At 47.3% G+C, this 20,043-nt stretch overlaps 1 protein-coding gene across 2 annotated transcripts in view; it reads left to right on the forward strand.

Annotated features, from left to right (window-relative positions):
* PCSK5 (proprotein convertase subtilisin/kexin type 5) overlaps positions 1 to 20,043 on the forward strand; it is a 444,612-nt gene that overhangs the window by 413,749 nt on the left and 10,820 nt on the right. For both annotated transcript variants that reach the window (XM_053907817.1, XM_019463577.2), the window contains 5 exons: positions 924 to 1,141; positions 2,398 to 2,634; positions 5,348 to 5,575; positions 6,774 to 6,951; positions 11,309 to 11,526. In XM_053907817.1, the coding sequence (XP_053763792.1) occupies positions 924 to 1,141; positions 2,398 to 2,634; positions 5,348 to 5,575; positions 6,774 to 6,951; positions 11,309 to 11,526 (1,079 nt within the window). The remainder of the gene's footprint in view (positions 1 to 923; positions 1,142 to 2,397; positions 2,635 to 5,347; positions 5,576 to 6,773; positions 6,952 to 11,308; positions 11,527 to 20,043) is intronic.

Consider the following 20,043-nt stretch of genomic DNA (forward strand, 5'->3'; position numbering starts at 1 on the left):
CACTGAGCAGTGAGAGGTTTCTATGGCACGATAATTTCATCATGCAGGTGTACAACGTATATACAGACATCAGATTCCACCTGGAAGAAAGCCAATCAGATAAACATACATTCCAATAACAGCGACTCCAAATACGTTTGCTGCCGTGTGCGAAGACCGTACGTGTGTTTCACAGAAGCCCCCAGAGGTTGGCTGAGAGCAGCCAGAAGCAAAAGTGGTTCCAGTCTGACAGGGCCTTAAGCCTTGTGAGCCTTTTAAAAACAGTTTTTTAACTTAACTATTAACATTGCATATTAAGTATCAAGGTAAGTAATCTCTTAAATTAAAATTCTTCATTAAAAAATGGATTGAATAAATACGTTTTCTCCTCGAACATTAGACTCTGATTTCAAAAAAAAAAAAAAAAGAAAAATGATGGGGCACCGGGGTGGCTCAGTCGGTTGAGCAACCCGACTTCAGCTCAGGTCACGATCAGTCACGATCTCACAGTTTGTGAGTTCAAGCCCTGCATTGGGCACGTTGCTGTCAGCACAGAGCCCACTGCATATTCTCTGTCTCCCTCTCTCCGTGGTGCTCCCCGGCTCGTGCTCTCTCTCAAAAATAAATGAACCTCTTAGATAAAGAAAATAAAGAAAAAAAAATTAGGAAGTAAAATGGGGACATCAGAAGATGGCTAAACTATATACAAATGAACAAAAGTCCTTTCCAAACAAACCAAATTCGCAGGGATAGTACCTAGGACTTTCACTTGATCTTCCCACATTTGATCTCTGCCCGCACTCCCTCAGGAAGCTGACGGACTCATCCTGCCCGACGGCACGAGCAGCGCCTCTGGTTTGCTCAGTCCCAAACCCTCTGCCACCAGGCGTGGCTCACTTCCCTAGTGGGAAGGCTTCTCCAGTTGTGCTCTGTCCTCCCCACAGGGGCTTCTACGCAGAAGACAGCACATGTAGGCGCTGCAGCGCCCCCTGCAGAACATGTGAAGGAAATGCCACCAGCTGCTGCTCTTGCCAAGGAGGCTTCGTCTTGGACCAGGGAGCATGCCGGGAAACCTGCCCCGAGAGGCACGTGGCCATGGACGGGGTGTGCAAGCCTTGCCCCAAGATGTGTCAGGACTGCATCCATGAGCAAACATGCAAAGGTACCCGGGGGGGGCATCCCAGGGGAGGATGTGGCTCTCCCACGCCACCCCCGCTGGGCACTGGGGGCGGGGGGGTAGGTTCGTGCAGAACAGAAGGAGCCAGTCTCCTTACCTTTACTGGAATAGATCTACCTCTGTGCACGTCACTGAGGACATCGAGAGTGAGATAAAGCCTTTCCATTATGGATTCTGCAAGTGAAGACAGACGAGAACCCCTTTTCTGCATGTGTACTGAGCCCTGGGGGTGTGCCAAGCTATCCCAGGCGCTAGAGATACAGATAAGAACCCAAAGTTCCTGCCTCCTCGAGCTCAAAATCTTTTTTTTTTTTTAATTTTTTTTTTTTAACGTTTATTTATTTTTGAGACAGAGAGAGACAGAGCATGAACGGGGGAGGGGCAGAGAGAGAGGGAGGCACAGAATCGGAAGCAGGCTCCAGGCTCTGAGCCATCAGCCCTGAGCCCGATGCGGGGCTCGAACTCGCAGACCGCGAGATCGTGACCTGTCGAGCTCAAAATCTTACAGGACAGACCGATACTAATGAAACACAGAGGTAGCCAGAGAATCGCAACTCTTAAAAAAAGACGTGAAAGAAAAATTCAGGCAGCAGTTAAGGCTCAGAAGAGCACTCTGGCTAGGAGTTCTTTCTCTGGAATTATCTCCAGGAAAGGCTGTCTTGATTTCCTCTCCAGAGTAAGACTCATCTCACTGGCATGGTTCTATCGAAAGGATTCTCTTGGCGCGATTGAAAGCGTTTTCTTGGTTTCCCCCCAAATAAGACAATGAGTCAAAATCAAAGAAACTCACAGTGCCCTCCTCACGCTGAGTAACCACGTCTATTTCATTGATCTACCCTAGCAGTGAATAAAAAATTAACTAATGCAAGAATTCCTTAACCACTTGGGGATCGAACAGAGTGCGAGGGGCTCAGTACAACTTTAAAAATCCGTTACAGCCTTCCGGGTTTTCAAACGATACCCCCAGCATCTCGGCCACCACCGGTCTGCGACACAGCACTGCGATTTTCTGGAACCTCCAAGGGGCTGATCATTTCGGGCTGGAAACCCTGCACCTTCTCCTCAGGCCCCCCTGTGTGGTCTTCTCTCCCAAAGTTTGGAGACGTGGGGGGTGCGCCCTGGCAGGGTGGGCTTGGGACGCACACACGTTAACACCCAGGTCGGCGGAGTCAGTGTGGAAGGAATGAATCCCTGTCTCCTGTGCCCCAGGGCTAACTTGCCGTTTCCTCCTCCCCCCCCAGAGTGTATGCCTGAGTCCGTCCTGTACAAGGACATGTGCCATCAGTCCTGTCCCCGCGGCTACTACGCAGACAGACGCCAGTGTGTCCGCTGCCACGAAGACTGTCTGGAGTGTGATGGCCCCTCAGCGGATGACTGTGACCTCTGTGCTGAGTCATCCTCGGTTCTCTATGATGGACGCTGCTTGGAGGAGTGTCCGGCAGGGACTTACTATGAGAAAGAGACCAAGGAGTGCAGAGGTATAGACTTCCGGGGGCGTGGCCAAGCGCTGCACCCAGGGACGCCTGACTCAGCTGTGGGTTTCTGCAGAGGGCAGGTGCTGGGGTGTGTAGGGTTCCGGCCCCAGAGCCGTCACCCAAGCCCTTTCCCTCCTGCTCCAGAAAGCAGCTTTTGAATCGACTCTAATTTATTATGTCTTTCTTTTAAATGAATCGTTCACAAGCTTTGACCATGTTAACTCTTCTTAATAATAAATCAGGTTGACCCTCGTCACAACAGTGGCTGCAAACTGCTGATCAAAAAGAATTCTCGTGCGAAGCTTCCCAGGGGAGATAAGGCTTTGAAAGTCGCCCAAAATGGAAGCTTTTTTTTTTTTTTTTAACGTTTATTTATTTTTGTGAGAGAGAGAGAATGCTGGGGGGGGGGGGGGGGGTGCAGAGAGAGAGGGAGACAGAGGATCCGAAGCAAGCAGGCTCTGTGCTGACAGCAGCGAGCCAGATGCAGGGCTCGAACTCACCAACTGTGAGATCACGACGACCTGAGCCAAAGTCGGATGCTTAACCGACTGAACTTCTCGGGCACCTCAGACGAGAGGTTGTTTTCTTTTTTTTTTTTTTTTTTTTTTTTTTCTTAAAACTTGAAGCCACTGAAGGTTTACAGCAGCATAAGGAAAGCTGTGCCGTGGAGAATTTTCTCGGCGCCTCTCGTCTCCCTCCTCGGTTCCTCCCTAAGATTTCCCTCCTTGACTCATCCGCTTCAGCAGCTCCTTCCCTAGGACCACCTACTCGGCACTTTTAAGTAGAGATCTGCTATTGTTTGTGCCTCCTTATGTTTGAGCCGGATATAAACTGTTTGCCTCAGAGCAGGATAAATAAAATAAATTGTTACTAGAATCCTCAAACAAATGAATCATTCCGGGTGAACTTTTCCAGAGTTCCAGGGTTCATTCCAGCTAGGCAGCCGGTCGGAACTTTGCCCCGTGTTGCCACCAAGCAAACGCTGGCCAGATAGGCAGAGGGGGGTCCCAACAACAGCGGGGGCTTGAGGGCGAGCGCCCGTGGCAGGAAAAACCCAGAACGTCCTCAGGCAAACGTTGTGCATGTCATGGGACCGGAAGACGGAGCTGGCTCCCGAAGTTTCTGCTCTGGCTCTGTGATCTGGGTATACTTTTTTGTGTGTTTGACGGAAGGCACCCTTTCGTGTCAACCTGAAAGAACACGGGCTCGGAAATGCGCAGAGGACGGGGCGGGAGCGAGCTTGGGGGTCCGTTTCTTTGACAGTTGAGTCACTCGGCCGAAGTGCTGAGGTGCCACCTTGCCTGTGCTCGGGCAGGAACAGAGGGTCCATTTCTGGCCCTTTTCTGATGTTCAACAACAAGGTAATTTGCCACACGGAAGACTTTACAGGCCTCACAGTACGTTTACATGATTTACCTGATTTAATTTTCTCATTGAGAAAGGCCCCTGGTTCCCATCCCCGGTGGCCCATTAGAATCGCCTGGGGAGCTTTAAAACAACAACAAAAACAAACAAAAAAAACCCCACACAACCGTACAGATGCCTGGGCTCCCCTTAGGCCAGCTCAACTGTTGGGAACTTGAGGCCTCTCCTTGCTAGGCCAGGGCACCTGCCACCAGCCCAAAAGCGGACTGAGGGAAGCTGGTACCGGGAGAAATAAAGATGCAGAGAAGCATCCGGAACCAAGCAAGATCTCCTCTAAGACACACAAGGGCTTGGGATCCATTCAGATCACCCAAATTATCCACTATGAGGTAGCATAGGCACCTCTAAGAATCCCATACCTATCCCAAGGCACTGGGGCAGAAAGAGCTCTTAGTAAACTCCTGGGTTCAGCCCCTAATCCTGCCCTTTTCCAGCCTCAGTTTTCTGATCTAGATAATACTAACGCATTCTATGCATTCAGTGTGTCTATGCGTTCAGTGAGCCCTTATTGGGGGCCTACTATGTGCCATGCACTCCTCAGGGTGATTAGTGATAAACTCAAGGTGTTCTGGGAGACTCCTCCGGGCCTGGGGAAATACGGGGGACAATTCAGGCAGATTCCTGGCCTCAAGGAGCTTATGTTCCACTGGGGAAGACAGACTCTAAAGAAGGCAAAAGGAAAAATAAGTCAAGGGAGGGGACAGAATGGAGTCGCAATAGGAGAGAGGGAGCCTGAAGATATCATGGACAAACAGAGGCAACAAACCACACATCTATCTAGAAGAGAACTCTAGGCCGAGGGAACAGCAATTGCTAAAAACCGCGAGGGGGGAATGAATTGCTGTCATTTTGTTTGTCTAACAGGAATTTACTGAGAGCCTGTTGTATGCCAGGCCCTCTCATTTTTTTTTTTTTTTTTTTTGTCAATGGGTAATTGTAACACATCCCAACAATTGTTCCATTAGTGATAAGCTCAAGGTGTTCTGGGAGGTCAGTGGGGGACCACAGAACAAGAGTTACGGTGCTGAACAGGCCGCACGCACATCATTACTTTATGGCTGTTTTGGTAATTTTGCAAGAAGGGGCTCTCTAGTTATTAGAGAGAATGCGAAACTCATCGGACGAGAACGCTCTACGCAGAGTCCCAAGGGCCGTACCCGACTCACGGCCCCCTGCCCTTGGCCCAGAGCCCTAGAAATCTCTAAAAGAACTGAGGAAGGAACGTGAACACACCCTCCAGGGGCGCCCTGGCCCTCTCTCACTGTGTCTCCTGCCCGCACCCCGCCCACAGAGTGTCACAAGTCTTGCCGGACCTGCTCGTCACCTGGGACCTGCACCACCTGTCGGGAAGGCCTGGGGGTGTCCAGCCACGGACGCTGTGTGCCTCACAAGGAATGTGCCCCCGTTGAGTACTGGGACGAGGCTCTGGGATGCAAGCCCTGTCATGCTAAGTGTTTCCGCTGCACCGGGCCCGCAGAGGACCAGTGTCGCACCTGCCCGAGGGACAGCCTTCTTCTCAGTGAGTTACTTTTCCTCTGGGGCGGGCTCTCTCTCCCTCCATGGGGGAAACCACCTTGCACGATGCCTGGGGCCCGGTCGCTGGGTAGGGTCTTTCTAATTTTTCACTTTGTATTTGGAACATGTTCAAACCTATAGAAAAGGCAAAAGCACAAAGAACGCCACACGGGTGCCCTTTACCCACTTGACCCGCTGCTAATCTTGTACCCCGTCTGCCCGATCGTGAGCGTGGTCTCAGTCTCTGTCAACGTGAATGCCACGATATATTTGTTTCCGACCACAGTACAGTTGTCAATGCACGTGAATTTAGCATCGAGACTATTTCATCTGTTTTGTAATTGTGGCAATCCCCCTGTAGACCAAGGTCCAGTCTCCAATCAGGTACTGCTTTTAGTTGCCATGAGTCTGAGGCCCCCCCCTTAACCGGAAACGTTGCCACAGATGTTTTTTTCTATATAATATTGGGATTTGAGAAGAATACAGCCCCTATCCCTCTGTTGAAGTCTGTGCGAAGCTTCCCACGATGAGACAGAGATCATGCACTCTCAGGCCAGAATGCTTCACAGGAGACGTCGCGTCCTTCTGGAAACCCAGGATGTTCCCCAGCCCCTCATCAGTGAGGCGGACCACGGCCCTCTGTTCGAGGTGCTGTCCGATGTGTCCACTGCTTAGTTACTATTTTCCCTCGCAATTAATAAGCAGTCCATGCAGGGACGCTTTACGAACATGCAGGCATTCACCCCCTCATCAAAATTTCCCCTTGAGTCTTGCATCCGCTGATTAATACGTCTTCTTGAAGTATGGCACGGTCTGAGGATGGCCACCTCCAGCAGCTCATATTCGAAGGTCACGGCTAATGTGAAGCAACGCTCTCGGGTTCCCAGGGATCCCATGATTAAGCGTAACACGGGTATGGGAGAACAAAAATGAAACAAAGCCCACTCAGCTAAGAGAAGGAACAAGGGAGGGGCACAGGAGAGAGGGAAGAAGGAGAGGGATATTCTGAAGACCTGGAAGGTGTTAGCGTCTATCTGGACCCAGGAGACCTGAGAAGGACGGCATTGACAAGGACATTGTCCCCTTCGTCCAGCATCCTCCCCCACCCCCCACCAGGGTTCACTCTGGGGAGCGCGTAGAGGAGGGCTGGGAGACGTGTGTCCTACTTGATACGATGACAGACTCTTTTCCTTCCTTGGCAGACATGACCTGCGTGCAGGACTGCCCCGAGGGCTACTACGCTGATGAGGACAGCCACCAGTGTGCGCCCTGCCACAGCTCTTGTAGGACATGTGAAGGGAGACGCAGCACACAGTGCCTCTCCTGCCAACCAAGCTCGTTCCAGCTGGAAAAGGAGTGCCTGCCCCAGTGCAGGGAAGGGTAAGGTGCTCGCTACACGTCTCCCTCATTTGATCCCAAAGCCACTCCAGATATCACTACTGGCAAACCCCCTGTGCAGACATCGAAGCTAAGTTACAGAACACCAGACTGAAGTCTCGGTGCTGGTAAGAAACGAAGACGAGAGTCCAACCAAGGTCTCATGGTCTCTAAAGGATTTCAGCTGGTTCGTAGTAATGGATGAGGACGTGGGAGAGGCGAGCGACCCGGTGAAATAACACGAGACGCCAATCATCAGGTCAGGCTCACGTGCCAAACTTCGCTACTGATTTCGAGGTACAAGCAATCACAAGGCAGAGGCAAAGGATTCTTCCCCCAGAGCAGTCTTAAGACCATAAATGTAGGTTCTTTCTCTTCCGCACTAGGATTTGTTCTGTTGGCGAGATCAAAGTGATGTATGCGGCGCATTAATTTTACAAAGGGAACCATTTCAGTTACATATCCCCATTTATACCCTACCAATGCTCCAACCTACCACGTCCCCATAAATCCATTATTTGTAGGTTTAGTTCCCATAAGCAATGTAGGGACACTGATACGTTCTCCTAAAAGCCCCTTGCATATGAGAACTCTATTATTTTTTGCTAGGAAAATCTTGAGTGTATTTATCAGGGGATCGGGTTACCACCTTATTTGAAAGATTTGACCGGGGCATCCCTCCCCGCCCCCAACCCAGGAATCACCAATAAAGAGAAAGATCGATTACGGGCCTGTTGCTGATTCTTCCTTCCCAATCGGTAACCGAAAGGCACCGAGAGTTTCCGGACCCAAAATGAAAGCCTATAACCTCAGACTTTTCCAAATGCTTCTGCCCAGATAGGACATCACTTTTCCTTTCTTCAGTTTCTATAGCAGCTACGGCCTGCATTACTCATTGTGGTCCTTATACACTGCCCTGTGTTTTGATTTACCTCGTCTATTCGCTCATTCATTCATTCGACACATGTTTAATAAAGAACACGTTGGAGGTGTGAGTAATGCGAAGATGTTGACCTTCAAGAATTTACGCTTCTTTTATATTTCTTACCAAGAAAATTACGAGCGCCTCGAAAAAAAACCAAGCCTCTTATTTTTTCGCACATATTGCTACAATACTCAGCACAAAGTCACACACATTAGCGGCCCTCAAAAACACCAGCCATATAGATCAAGGAAGAAAGGGCCCTACCGAACAAGAGAGGCGATGGGGCCACCTGGCTTAGCCTTTGATCTTCATTCCACAAAGTGCCTGAAAAGATCGGAAAGGAAACACCATCTTCCTCAAATCGAGTCATTAAATACTCCTATACGCAAGAGGGTGTAATCTTGCGATCTCAACTGATTGTAGACCATGGAGTTAAGAAGACGGATGTTCCATTGTAAAGTTACCCACGGAGAGGAGACACACAGGTTGCCATAAATCTCTTTCATGGGGAACAAATGGGATATTAATGAGGTATAAGTGGAGATATTTAACGGAGATTGTCCCTTTTTGTAAAATCAGTGTCCCACATACATTACATCTGAGATTTGTTAAATCTCTTTGCCTTGGAAAGGCAGGTATATGATCTTCTGAACCCTTTACCAACACATATAGTTATGTTAGTGTTTAACCTCGGAGCAGGTTTTTCTAGGCTCCCATTATTGTTTGTATTTATGCACAAAATCCTCTTCCGGGCATTGAGGATCTGGGCATCTCATAGCCACCTCGTGCAAAAGTCATCAAAGTAAGCAGTGGTATCGTACTCTTCTTTTAATCGTATCTAGTAACCCCCTCCCACCACCATCTTTCACTCTTTGATAATTTTTTAAATTTTTTTAATGCTTATTTATTTTTGAGACAGAGACAGAGCGTGAACAGGGGAGGGGCAGAGAGAGAGAGGGAGACACAGAATCTGAAACAGGCTCCAGGCTCCGAGCCGTCAGCACAGAGCCCGATGCGTGGCTCGAACCCACGAACTGTGAGATCATGACCTGAGCTGAAGTCGGATGCTTAACCGACTGAGCCACCCAGGCGCTCCTCTTTGATAATTTTTAAAACCTACTAGGTATTAAGAAGCTTTCTTCCCCACAGTTCTTATTGATGCTTTTCATCTTAAAAACCCATCGCGTTAGTAAAACACATTCATGCTGCTTTAGAGTTTACGAAGTATTTCTACTCAGAATATATTTTTATATGATGACTTAGTTCTCCACTAATCCTATGAGATTGATATTATTCTCTCCATATTAAAAATGAGGAAACTGAGGCTCAAAGAGGTTACGTGACTTGCCCAAAGTCACAAAGCTTCTAAAACACAGTGGAGCCAAGACTAGAAATCAGATCTTCTGACTTCAGCCTGTATATTCTCTGGGTGGGCAAGTGCGGATTTCTACCTTGCCCTGTGGCTCTCTCTTTTGAGCCTCCTGTGGGCTTTATCAACCCTTCACTTCATGACTGAAGTTTCCCCTTGTGTTCCTTTCATGACCCTGTCTCTCTCATACCCCAGTCCTACTGATTGACTCGGTGGTAATTGTTCCTCACCCACCCGTGGAAGGTAAAACAAGGCTTGAGCGCTGAGGTACAGGTGCATTCACTCAGGTCAGTGACAGGTGGCTGAGTAAGGCAGACTTAGCCATGGCCTTAGTGTCCAACAAGTTAGTGGAACTGAAAGAAACTTTAAGGAACCTAATGTGGCAGATAGTTTCACGCCAGAGAAGCCAAGGGCAGACCTTCCAGTTTCTAGGATAGTTTCAGTGTGCCAACGTCCAGAGATGCCAAGGAGGGTCAGATGAGCTCTAGAAGTTCATCTTTGTCCACGATTTCTTTCCTCTCGTCTATCTTGCTTGAAATATTCTTATTTACTTTGCACTGCTTTGCTATAGCGGTATTTACCAGGTAGGTTGAAATCACATTACCCCACTTCGCTGGCTGTTTGACATTGAGCCAAGTGGTCTAAATTCTCTGAGCCTCAGTTTTTACATACATAAAATAGGGACAATAATATCTAAACCGTAAGGTTTGCTTTGAGGTTTAACATACAGTTCATAATTATCACTAACACGCATTATTTATAATGTGCCAGGCACTGTTGTAACTATTTTCTCAATAATAACTTATTTAATTTCAGCTGCTAACATTAAGCCCCATATGACGACCTGAGACAGAGACGTTGTGTGAATTGGCCAAAGTCGCACAGCTCATGCCTGGAACAGCTTGGCTTTGACCCCATGCAGTCTTGTTCCAAAAGGCAAGCTCCTGACTGTCACGCTCTAGTGTCTCAGTTCTAGGTTCAACAAAGGGAACTAATGTTTACGAAGTCCCTAGCGTATGATTGGGTACGCAGTAAAAAGTTAACAACGAACAGGGATTATTGTTACGTCAGCCTCCAAAAATCTTTCCGACGAGGTTACACCAGTTATTGTGTAAACATTAGCAACACGCACATCATCTCCCAGGTCAAGATTATTTTTTTTTTAATTGAGGCGCCAGAAGAATCACTCAGAGATCCATTCAGAACATCCTCCATAACCGGATCCCATTCTACGAAACCTGAGACTTGAATGTTCAAGTGGAGAGGCATATAGGTATAAGGAAGGCAAAAGCAGTGAACAATTATCATAGCTCTGCAACATACGATAAGTCCTAGGTCCTTTCCTATGTGTTACCTAATTTAGTACTCACAAATAGCAAGGAAGGGATTGCCCTGCCCAATTTAAAGATAAGAAAACAGAGAATCACTAGGTTTGTTAGTATCATTACAGGCGTACCTTGGGGATACTGCAGTTCACTCCCAGACCACTGCAGTAAGGTGACTATCGCAACAGAGCAAGTCAAATGAATGTTTCGGTTTCCAAGTGCATATAAAAGTTGGGTTCACACTATACCACAGTCCATGAAGGGTGCAAGAGCATGATGTCTAAAAGAGCGACGTACGCACCTAAACTGAAAAATATTTTAGTGCTAAAAAATGGTAGCCATCGTCTGAGCTTTCAATGAGCCATTGTCACCGAGCACAGATCACCGTAACACGTATGATAATGAGAAGATTTGAAATATTGCGAGAATTACCAAATCGTGACAGAGGCACGGGGTGAGCAAACGGCATTGGAAAAAATGGTGCCAAGAGACTGGCTCAACGCAGGGTTGCCAGAAACCTCGAGATGGTAAAAGGCACAATGCTTGCAAAGCGCGTAAAGCGAAGCGTGGTAAGAGGAGGGGTGCCCTGTGGTAATGTATCTACTGAGTACGGTTAGCGAGTCGAGCCTAAAGTCCCCCAACTCGGAAACAATCACCGTCTGGCTAACCTCGATTTTCCCACCACACCCAACCCAAGAGCAAAGCCTGGGATTCAGTCTTTGCTTCCGCACTTGGTTTCAGATATTATGCGGAAGAAGCCACCGGACGGTGTGAGAGGTGTAGCAAGACCTGCAAGGCGTGCCGTGGCCCGCGGCCCACCGACTGCCTGTCTTGCGATACGTTTTTCTTCCTGCTCCGCTCCAAGGGAGAGTGTCATCGCACCTGCCCAGAGCATTACTACACGGATCAAAACACACAGACGTGTGAGAGATGCCACCCAACTTGCAACAAATGCAGAGGTGAGGGTGTACCTGTCACTTTGCATGTGTGGAGGGAAAAATGAGAAGGTCTCCTTTGTGCTTGGCCCCTGTTTTGTTTTGTGTTGTCTTGTTAGTTTTATTTGGAGAGAAAGAGGGGGGAGGGAGAGAAAGAGGGGGGAGGGAGAGAAAGAGAGCAGAGAGCATGCTGGGGAGGGGCAGAGAGGGAGAGAGAGATTCCCAAGCAGGCTCCACGCTGACAGCGCACAGCCCGACATGGGGCTCGATCCCATGATCCTGAGATGACATCAAGGGTCAGATGCTTAACCGACGGAGCCACCCAAGTGCCCCATTAGCCCTCTCTTTTTTCACCACCTTTGGAGGTTCCTCTCTCTTGCCAATCCAGCCAAAACTCTCCAGCATCAGCACCCTCCGTTCTCACTCAGCTTCTGCATCTGCCCTGCCCAGGCTGCCCTGCATTACATTTCTGCCTCTGCAGACCCTCCCAACCTTCCAGGCCCAGATACAGGCATCATCTCCCCCTGGAGGTGTTTCCCACCTGCGCTGTCCTCCTCCTCTACTTGTTGAACTTGGAATCTGGGTAGGGCATTTTATTTCTATTACTTCAACAACTACGTAAGATGTCTGCCTCCAGCTCTCCCAAATTCCATTGTTACTTTCCTGATACCTACTTCTCCGTCCAAGAGAACCCTAAAATCAACATGTCCCAGAGTAAACCCAACCTGGGCTTCCTCCGATAGTCATGCTGTTAATAGACCCACTGTCCAACCACCTATCCAGGTTGGATACCTTAACGTTATCCTTCTCTTGCCTCTTGCCCAACCCACCTACCCTCCAACAAAGGTGAACTTCAAGGTCTGCTGATTTTCTCTCCTAAGCATTTTTTTTTTTTAACTCAGATCTCTTTCTCCATTTTTACTATCCTTGTTCTCCATTTTTAGCATGTCTCAGCCAACTTTCTGAAGTACCGGCACGTGAGCTCGACTCTGGTCTTGCCACCCCTCTTCCCCAACTCATCCTGTATAGTAATGCCAAAGCAATAAAAAATCCACATCTGCTGGGCACTGAAAGACAATCAGGATGAATTATTCTCAACATTTAAGAAATGCCTCCAACAACGTGTTAGTTGTTAAAACTCATCAGATTAATATTGACAGTCGGGAAGGTACATTTCTGCTATCCTTTTCAAAAGTATTTTGGTTAATTAGTTTGGCCCCTTCTCTACATAAATTTTATACTCAGTCACATTTCATTCAAAAAAAAAATCCCTTGGGTATTAATTGATATAGCACTGAATTTATTTGGGGAGAAAAATCCATCTTTATGATCCTGGGTCATCACATTGATGAACATGGTATATCTCTGCAATCTATGCATTTACTTTTTGTCTTTCAATAAACTTCCAATAAATGTGGGGTTTTTTTTGTTTTACTTCTTAAAAGGTAATTAAATTCTTTCCCCAGGCAGTCCTTTCAGCTTATGATCTCACCTCTCCTTCCAGGTAGTCTAGAACCCAGAACCACCTAGAACTACTCAGCAGCCAGCAAACATGTCACGCTCTTTCATGCTTCTGTGCCTTTTGTCCATGTGTTTCCTCTTCCTGGAAAACAACACTGTAGGAAACACTCAACTTACAAGGAAACTTACAAGACCCAGCTAGAACGTCATCTCCTCTGAGAGGGAGGCTTGTCTTAGTCCTGCCAGAAATGTTCTTCCTTCTTGATTCTGTACTATGTCCTTTATCATAGCCTTTTTTACATTACATTTTAATTAAACATGTCCATCTCTCCTACTAATTGTGAGACCATCAGGGCTCAGATTCTACCACCGTTATTTCATATACCCTATTCTAGCCTAGACTGTACAGATAGTAAGTGCTCATTCAGTGTTTGCTGAACGAATGAATGAATGAATGAACAGAAAACAAATCCTAAAGTCTTTTTGCAAATTGGAGAATTTTCAATTATGACATCTTCAAATGTTGCTTCTCCACCCTTTCCTCTAATCTCTTTTTCTGGAATTCCTTAGTTAATGTCACTCAGGGTGTCCCGACCTCTAGGTCTCTTACCTGCTGTGTTATATTTTTATTTCTTTGACTCTCTATGCTTCACACTAGGTTGACTCTTCAGAGCTTTAGTCCATGTCTCTAATTTGTTCTCTGTGTTTATTCTAAAGTCCAGCCCATCTATTATTGTAGTTCTTTTTTAATTTAAACGACTTGCTTTTAAAATTTTTAAATTATTTGTTCTTTACATCCATCGCTTTTGTTTCTTACCTCCAAAGTTTATTAGAGTAGAAGAAGAGAAAGGAAGAACAGTAGGAAAGCTCTCTTTACAGAAAGGAGACCTTTGAAAGTGAATGCCCTCCTTAGTATTTCTTTATGGATATTAGGTCTTCATTTATTTGTTAATATCCTCAATCTACTGAGTTTTAAAACCATGTCAAACTTCCCTATAAAACTGGTATTATCTGGGGGCACCTGGCTGGCTCAGTCAGTTGAGTGTCCGACTCTTGATTTCAGCCCAGGTCATGATCTCACAGTTCATGAGTTCTAGCCCCACCCTGGACTCTGCACTGACAACCCAGAGTCTGTTTGGGATTCTCTCTCTCCCTTTTTCCGCCCCTCCCCTGTCCTTTCTCTCCAAATAAATAAATATTTTTTAAAAAGATTCTCTCTCTCTCTCTCTCTGCCCCTCTCTCCCACTGGCTCTCTCTCTCTAAGGGGGGGAAAAAAAGACTAAAAGAAAAAAATGGCTCTCCACTGATTTTAAAATAGAATCGTAACGAGCAACTTCACATATGAGGTCTTCATCCTGGGACTCACTGTCCACCACGCTCTAAATCCAGGCGTAATCAGTTACTGGAAACCAGAGCCAACCTCGCCTTTCCTCTTTCTAGAATACTTTCTCCAGCCTGCTTTACCCAGCTACCTCTTTCTAATGCATGACAGTCAGTATTTCCTCTACAAAGCCTTCCTGAATCTCTCTATTCTGTTTACCTTTCATCCTCTGCACTCATTCATCTATTTATTTATTCAACAAACAATTATCCTGCAGTATTCAGGCGGTGTCCATATAACTGTGAACAAGGCAGCCCAGAGGGCATATTTTATACTCTTATTATTTCTCTCTCTCGACTGAGGTCTCACACACCTTTGTATCTCTAGCACTGAGCACAGTCACAGGGGCAGGTGGCCGGTGGCTCCAAGGGCACCTCCAACAAAGGTGATGGCTCCGGGCAGGGTGGCCATGCCAGCCGGGCTAAGGCAACGGCTACCGCAGTCCATGACACGTCTGGGACAGGGGAGCTCTGGCCTTTGTAGGCCTCTGTCTCAAGCCCATCATGAAGGTGACCATCAGCATGGCCCATCACTGCTGAGGTGGCCGGGGAGGACCATTTCCAGCTGGGAGGTGCTGGAAAGGCTTAAGGCCATGGTGCACAATCGCCGCTTCTCCACCCTGCAGATTCCCTAGGGCATCACGGACTTCATCCTCTCAGATGGCCAGGTGGGCAAGAATCTGGTCAAGTTTTTTTATTTGGTTTTTAAATTTTTTTTCACGTTTATTTTTGAGAGAAAGAGAGACAGAGTGTTGATGGGCAGAGAGAGAGGGAGACACAGAATTCAAAGCAGGCTCCAGGCTCTGAGCTGTCAGCAGAGGAGCCCCATGTGGGGCTGGAACCCACAAACCAGGAGATCATGACCTGAGCGGAAGCCAAATGCCCAACTGAGCCACCCAGGCGCCCCAAGAATCCGATCACGTTTTAACTGGCCTGCCTCCACCACAAGGTCCTTAAGCTTCCCTGAAGTCCTCAGGACGCATGCCACCAAGTTCAAGACCGATTTCCCTACACACTGGGACTGGGACTCTTTCTTCCATGACACAAAGGACGGGAATGAAATGCTGCCCAGGGAGCCGCCAGGCACCAGGTCCCCGGAGGGGCTGCCCTGAGGAGTCAGCCCAGCGAGGAAGTTCGTGGTCAAGGTGCTTTGAGATAAGTGTGGGGACATATGGAACGTGGGCATCCCCATGCTGGACCCCCAACGGGAGACGACAGGCCGGAACTTACACACCTTCAGTTTCGGGGACCCTTGAACTTCCGGGCGAACGTCTCATTCCGCGAGGACCCACCTGGCGCGGCATCCAAGTCCCGAGCGCCCCGCGCCGCTGCAGCTCACGGGGAAAGGCCAGGACCGCAAGGCCACCGCCTGCAACATAAGGCTTCTTCCGACTCCAAACACCTGGGCGATGCCTCGCGGAAGAAACAGCAATTCAAGAGGCAGAAACTCCAGGAGCTAAAACAGGAGAGAAGATCAAAGCGCCTAGAGAAAGAGGCAGAGAACAGAGCAAAGGAAAGACAAAGAATTAAGAATTGGAGAGAGGAGGAAAACGAGGGAAGCTTCCCAAGAGGGGGGGGGGGGGGAACCCAGAAGGACTGTGAACTCTTTGAGAACCAGAAAACGCTGGAGAAGCTACGAGAGAAAAGAAAGCAGGAAGCGTGGTGGGGGTGGGGGGGCGTGGTTGGTCTTGATCTTCCAATCGGCAGCCACCTGTGCCTGCTCTGGGCTGCCTGCAGTGCGCTTCTCTGAACCCTGGGGTCAGTGTCACCGCCCCCTGCCTTCCTCAGCTGTTTGCAACCATAACCAAAAAAAAAAAAAAAAGGAAGTCTGAAAACCAAGAGAAAAATCAAAACCTTGAAGAGAGTACTCAATAATTTTTTTCATCGTTTTAGAGTGATGATCAGTGACATAAGCGTTAAATTACTCTCAGCTACGAAGTGCTTAGACTGGCGGATGATCTAAATTAATCTGGGAATGGCCACCTGCTATTCACACTAGGCCTAGAAGGTCTTTTCTTTTTTTAATTTTTTTAACGCTTATTTATTTTTTAGAGACAGAGAGAGACAGAGCATGAGCAGGGGAGGGGCAGAGAGGGAGAGGGAGACACAGAATCGGAAGCAGGCTCCAGGCTCCCAGCTGCCAGCACAGAGCCCAACGTGGGGCTCGAACTCACCGACAGCCAGATAAGTCGGACGCTTAACCAACTGAGCCACCCTGGGGCCCCTAGAATTTCTTTTACATAACTCCCAACATGGGGTGTCAGCACTATCCCATTGAGACATAATGCAAGCCATGCATACATTTTTTAAATCTCCGGTGGTCACATTTTAGAGAAGAAAAATAAACCGGTGAAATTAACTTTAATAATATACTTCTTTAATTAATATATCCACAATGTAATCATTTGAACATGCAATCAACATAAAAATTGAGAATTTTTTAACAGTCTTTGAAACCCAGTGTTGATTTTACATTTACAGCACAACTCAAGTTGTACTAACCACATTTCAGGTGCTCAGTGCCACAGTGGCCAGTGGCTGTGCACTGGACAGCACATTTCTAATTTAGAATGATGGCTCGGGAGTGCCTGGGTGGCTCAGTCGGTTGAGCATCTGACTCTTGGTTTTGTCTCAGGTCATGGTCCCAGGGTCACGGGATCGAGCCCCGTGTCAGGCTCTGTGCTGAGTGTGGAGCCTGCTTGAGATTCTCTCTCTCCCTCTGCCCCTCTCCCCTGCTCCCCCTCTCTCTCCGAAATAAAAAATTAAAACAACGACAACAATGGTTTCAGATGGTATTTTGGCAGAAGCCCATCTTCTTCAGGTGGAATCTTAAGCTGAATCCCATTATGTAAAATGACCAAGCAGAGCTGCTCGGATTGGAAGCGCAGAGCCCCGCCTAGAATGCCCTCATTTGCTCCTCCTTCCCACCCCCAGGGAGTCCCTTGGGGCAACTCCGTGAGAACTACCATACCGAGGTTCCCACCCTTTACCTATCTGCAATTGACTCCAGTCTTAGAAAGAATTGGCCCTCCGGAACAACCTTGCATCAAGTAACCATCCATTTGTGTTCTCTTATTTTCATTCCAGAGGCACACAGAGTTGCTGCTCAAAACTTCTAATCAGAATAAGATAAATGGGAGAATACATTGAATTGGGGGCGGGGTAGGAGGGTGGTGGAGGGTTGGCATTGTCATTGGCCGTAGGCCACATCGTAGTAAATACACTGTCGGCTTTCTGTTAGGTTTTTTACCACTCTTTGATGCCACTATTACTAGCTGTGTGGGGCCTTTATTCCAACTGGGATTGCCAGATACTCTAGATTTTGAACTCTATATCTCGATGCGCTAAATCTGATGCCCTACGAGCAGCGCAATGGGCTGCAGCACGGGGGTTTTTATTCAAGCCCAGGCAGCCATCGTTAGGGTAAGTTAATGTCTCAGCCTCAGCCGATCAAAACAGAATACCAGCTTTTCAAGATTTTTTTTCTTTTGTAGGGATTGTAGAAATTATTAGTGATGTTGTAAGCACAGCTGGGAAAACTATAAATTTCTCTAATTGAGTTTGAGATAGCCCGGGTAGATGAAGGGTGATGGTTCCAAGGATTCCCGGTCTCAAAAGTACGTCAACACATCCAGACAATGAAAGACTATTCAGTGCTGAGATGAGCTATCAGGCCATGAGAAGACACGGAGGGAGCACAAATGCGTATTCCTAAGTGAAGGAAGCCAATCTGAAAAGGCCACACTGCAATGCCAACTGTATGACAATTTGGAAAAGGGAAAACTATGGCGAAGACCGTAACAGGTCAATGGCCGCCAGGGGTGGGGTGCAGGGAGAGAGGAACAGGCAGACCACAGAGGATTTTAGGGCAGCGAAAATATTTCCGTATGATATTGTAATGACAGGGAGGTATTATTATACATTGGTCCAAATGCTTCGGATGTACACCAAGAGAGGACCCCAAGGTAAACTAGAGACTTCGGGCGATAATGATACGTCTGTATAGGTTTATCTTTGGTTTAAAAAAAAAAACAAACCATTTTTTTTTCACTTTTGTTTTTATTTATTTTGAGAAAGAGAGAGAGAGAGCGAACAGGGCAGGGGCAGGGGCAGAGAGAGAGGGGGAGAGGGGATTCCCTAAGCAGGCCTCCGCTCTGTCAGTGCAGAGCCTGATCATGGATCTCACGACCCATGAGACCATGAGCCGAAATCAAGACCCTGACGCTCAACTGACTGAGCCACCCAGTCGCCCCCCAAATTTTCCATTCTGGTAAGTGACGTTGAGTAACGGGGGACGCCAGGCCTGTGCGGCAGCAGAGTCCACAGACGGTGTCTGTATCTCCCTCTCTATTTTGTTGTAAGCCTAAAACTCCTCTAAAAAGAAAAAATAGTCTTAATCGGCACATCCGCCGCCGTGAGAATGTATTCAAAGGATGGCTGGTCACAGCTGGGTAAATCTCACAGCCGTTCGGTTCGGGCCGCCTCCTCCTGTGTTTGACTTGAACTCCAAATGTACCTACCTGGCTGAAGCCTCCCACATGTGGTGCTCATTTAGACCAGCAGCCTTCGTCCCCCTGCCACACACATCCTTTGCTGCTTAGTGCATCTTCGTGCTGTCTTCTGGTTTTGCAGCATGGAGATTCCAAAACAGGGGAACAGGTTTTTTCCTGGGTTGCAAACTGGGTGAAAAAAGGATGAATTCCAAGGTGCCTTCCTAAAACATTAGCTGCCATACTAATAGATGAGGGTGCACAAGAATTCCGGGGAAAATTTAGCAACCTAAATAAGCAATTTGCCAACTAGACGGCATTTCATTCACATTTGACTGCCCGGTAGTAGGAGAGTATGAAAAAAAAAAATATTTCAGAGCACTGGGCAGGGTGGGGGTAGGAGATGGGTGGCACATTAACGCCTGATATTACCTTTGCATGAGGTGGGTCCCTCCAGAATTAGCTCATTCCTTACCTTTATACATTTAACTTTGTATTTATCCTCCTCACAAAATCGTTTGGAACACAAATCCAGGCTGGTAGCCAAAACCTCCTAACTCTTTCCAGCTTCCTCTTCCTGTATGGAATGACACAATGGACAACCCCAGGGGTTGCTCTGCATTGCTGAATTCGTTCATCCTGCGGGATCAGTCCAAGGGAAAACCAATAGTGACTTGTGAATTCTAAGGAAAAACCGAAACAATCTTTACAGGTCCCACAGTTCCTGCAGATCCTTAGAAGCAATGATAAAAGTAGGTTGTTAAGCTTGGAAGCAATAGAAAACTTCCTGGAAATTAACAAACTGCCTTGGCAAAAGACTCTGTGTACCCAGGGCGCACAGATTTTGCAATAAATCAATGTAGGAGACTTAACTCCAGGATATCACCTTCAGCCAAATTGCTGCTGGTGTTCTGGAAAATGTAAACAACCTTAAGCACAACTGTTGTGACCTCATCTTTTTACTGCCTTTTTCTCTTTTGATTCTTCCTACCCTCGATTTCTCTTCATTAAGAACAAAACAAAATTTAAAAAAAAAAAAGTATTTTGTATTCTAAAAATTGAAGTAAGACATCTCAGCTGTGTTTTAGAAAAATGTAGGTTGGGAAGAGGAAGGAAGGAGAGAAGGAGAAGATTTATTCTCTCATGAGAGACCACAGTTCTGTTCCAGAACATGTGGGAAATTCTGTATGAAGCTATGGGTAAGTAAAAA

Source organism: Panthera pardus, unplaced genomic scaffold, assembly GCF_024362965.1.
Source record: "Panthera pardus isolate Hobbes unplaced genomic scaffold, ASM2436296v1 HiC_scaffold_20, whole genome shotgun sequence".
NCBI lineage: Eukaryota > Metazoa > Chordata > Mammalia > Carnivora > Felidae > Panthera > Panthera pardus.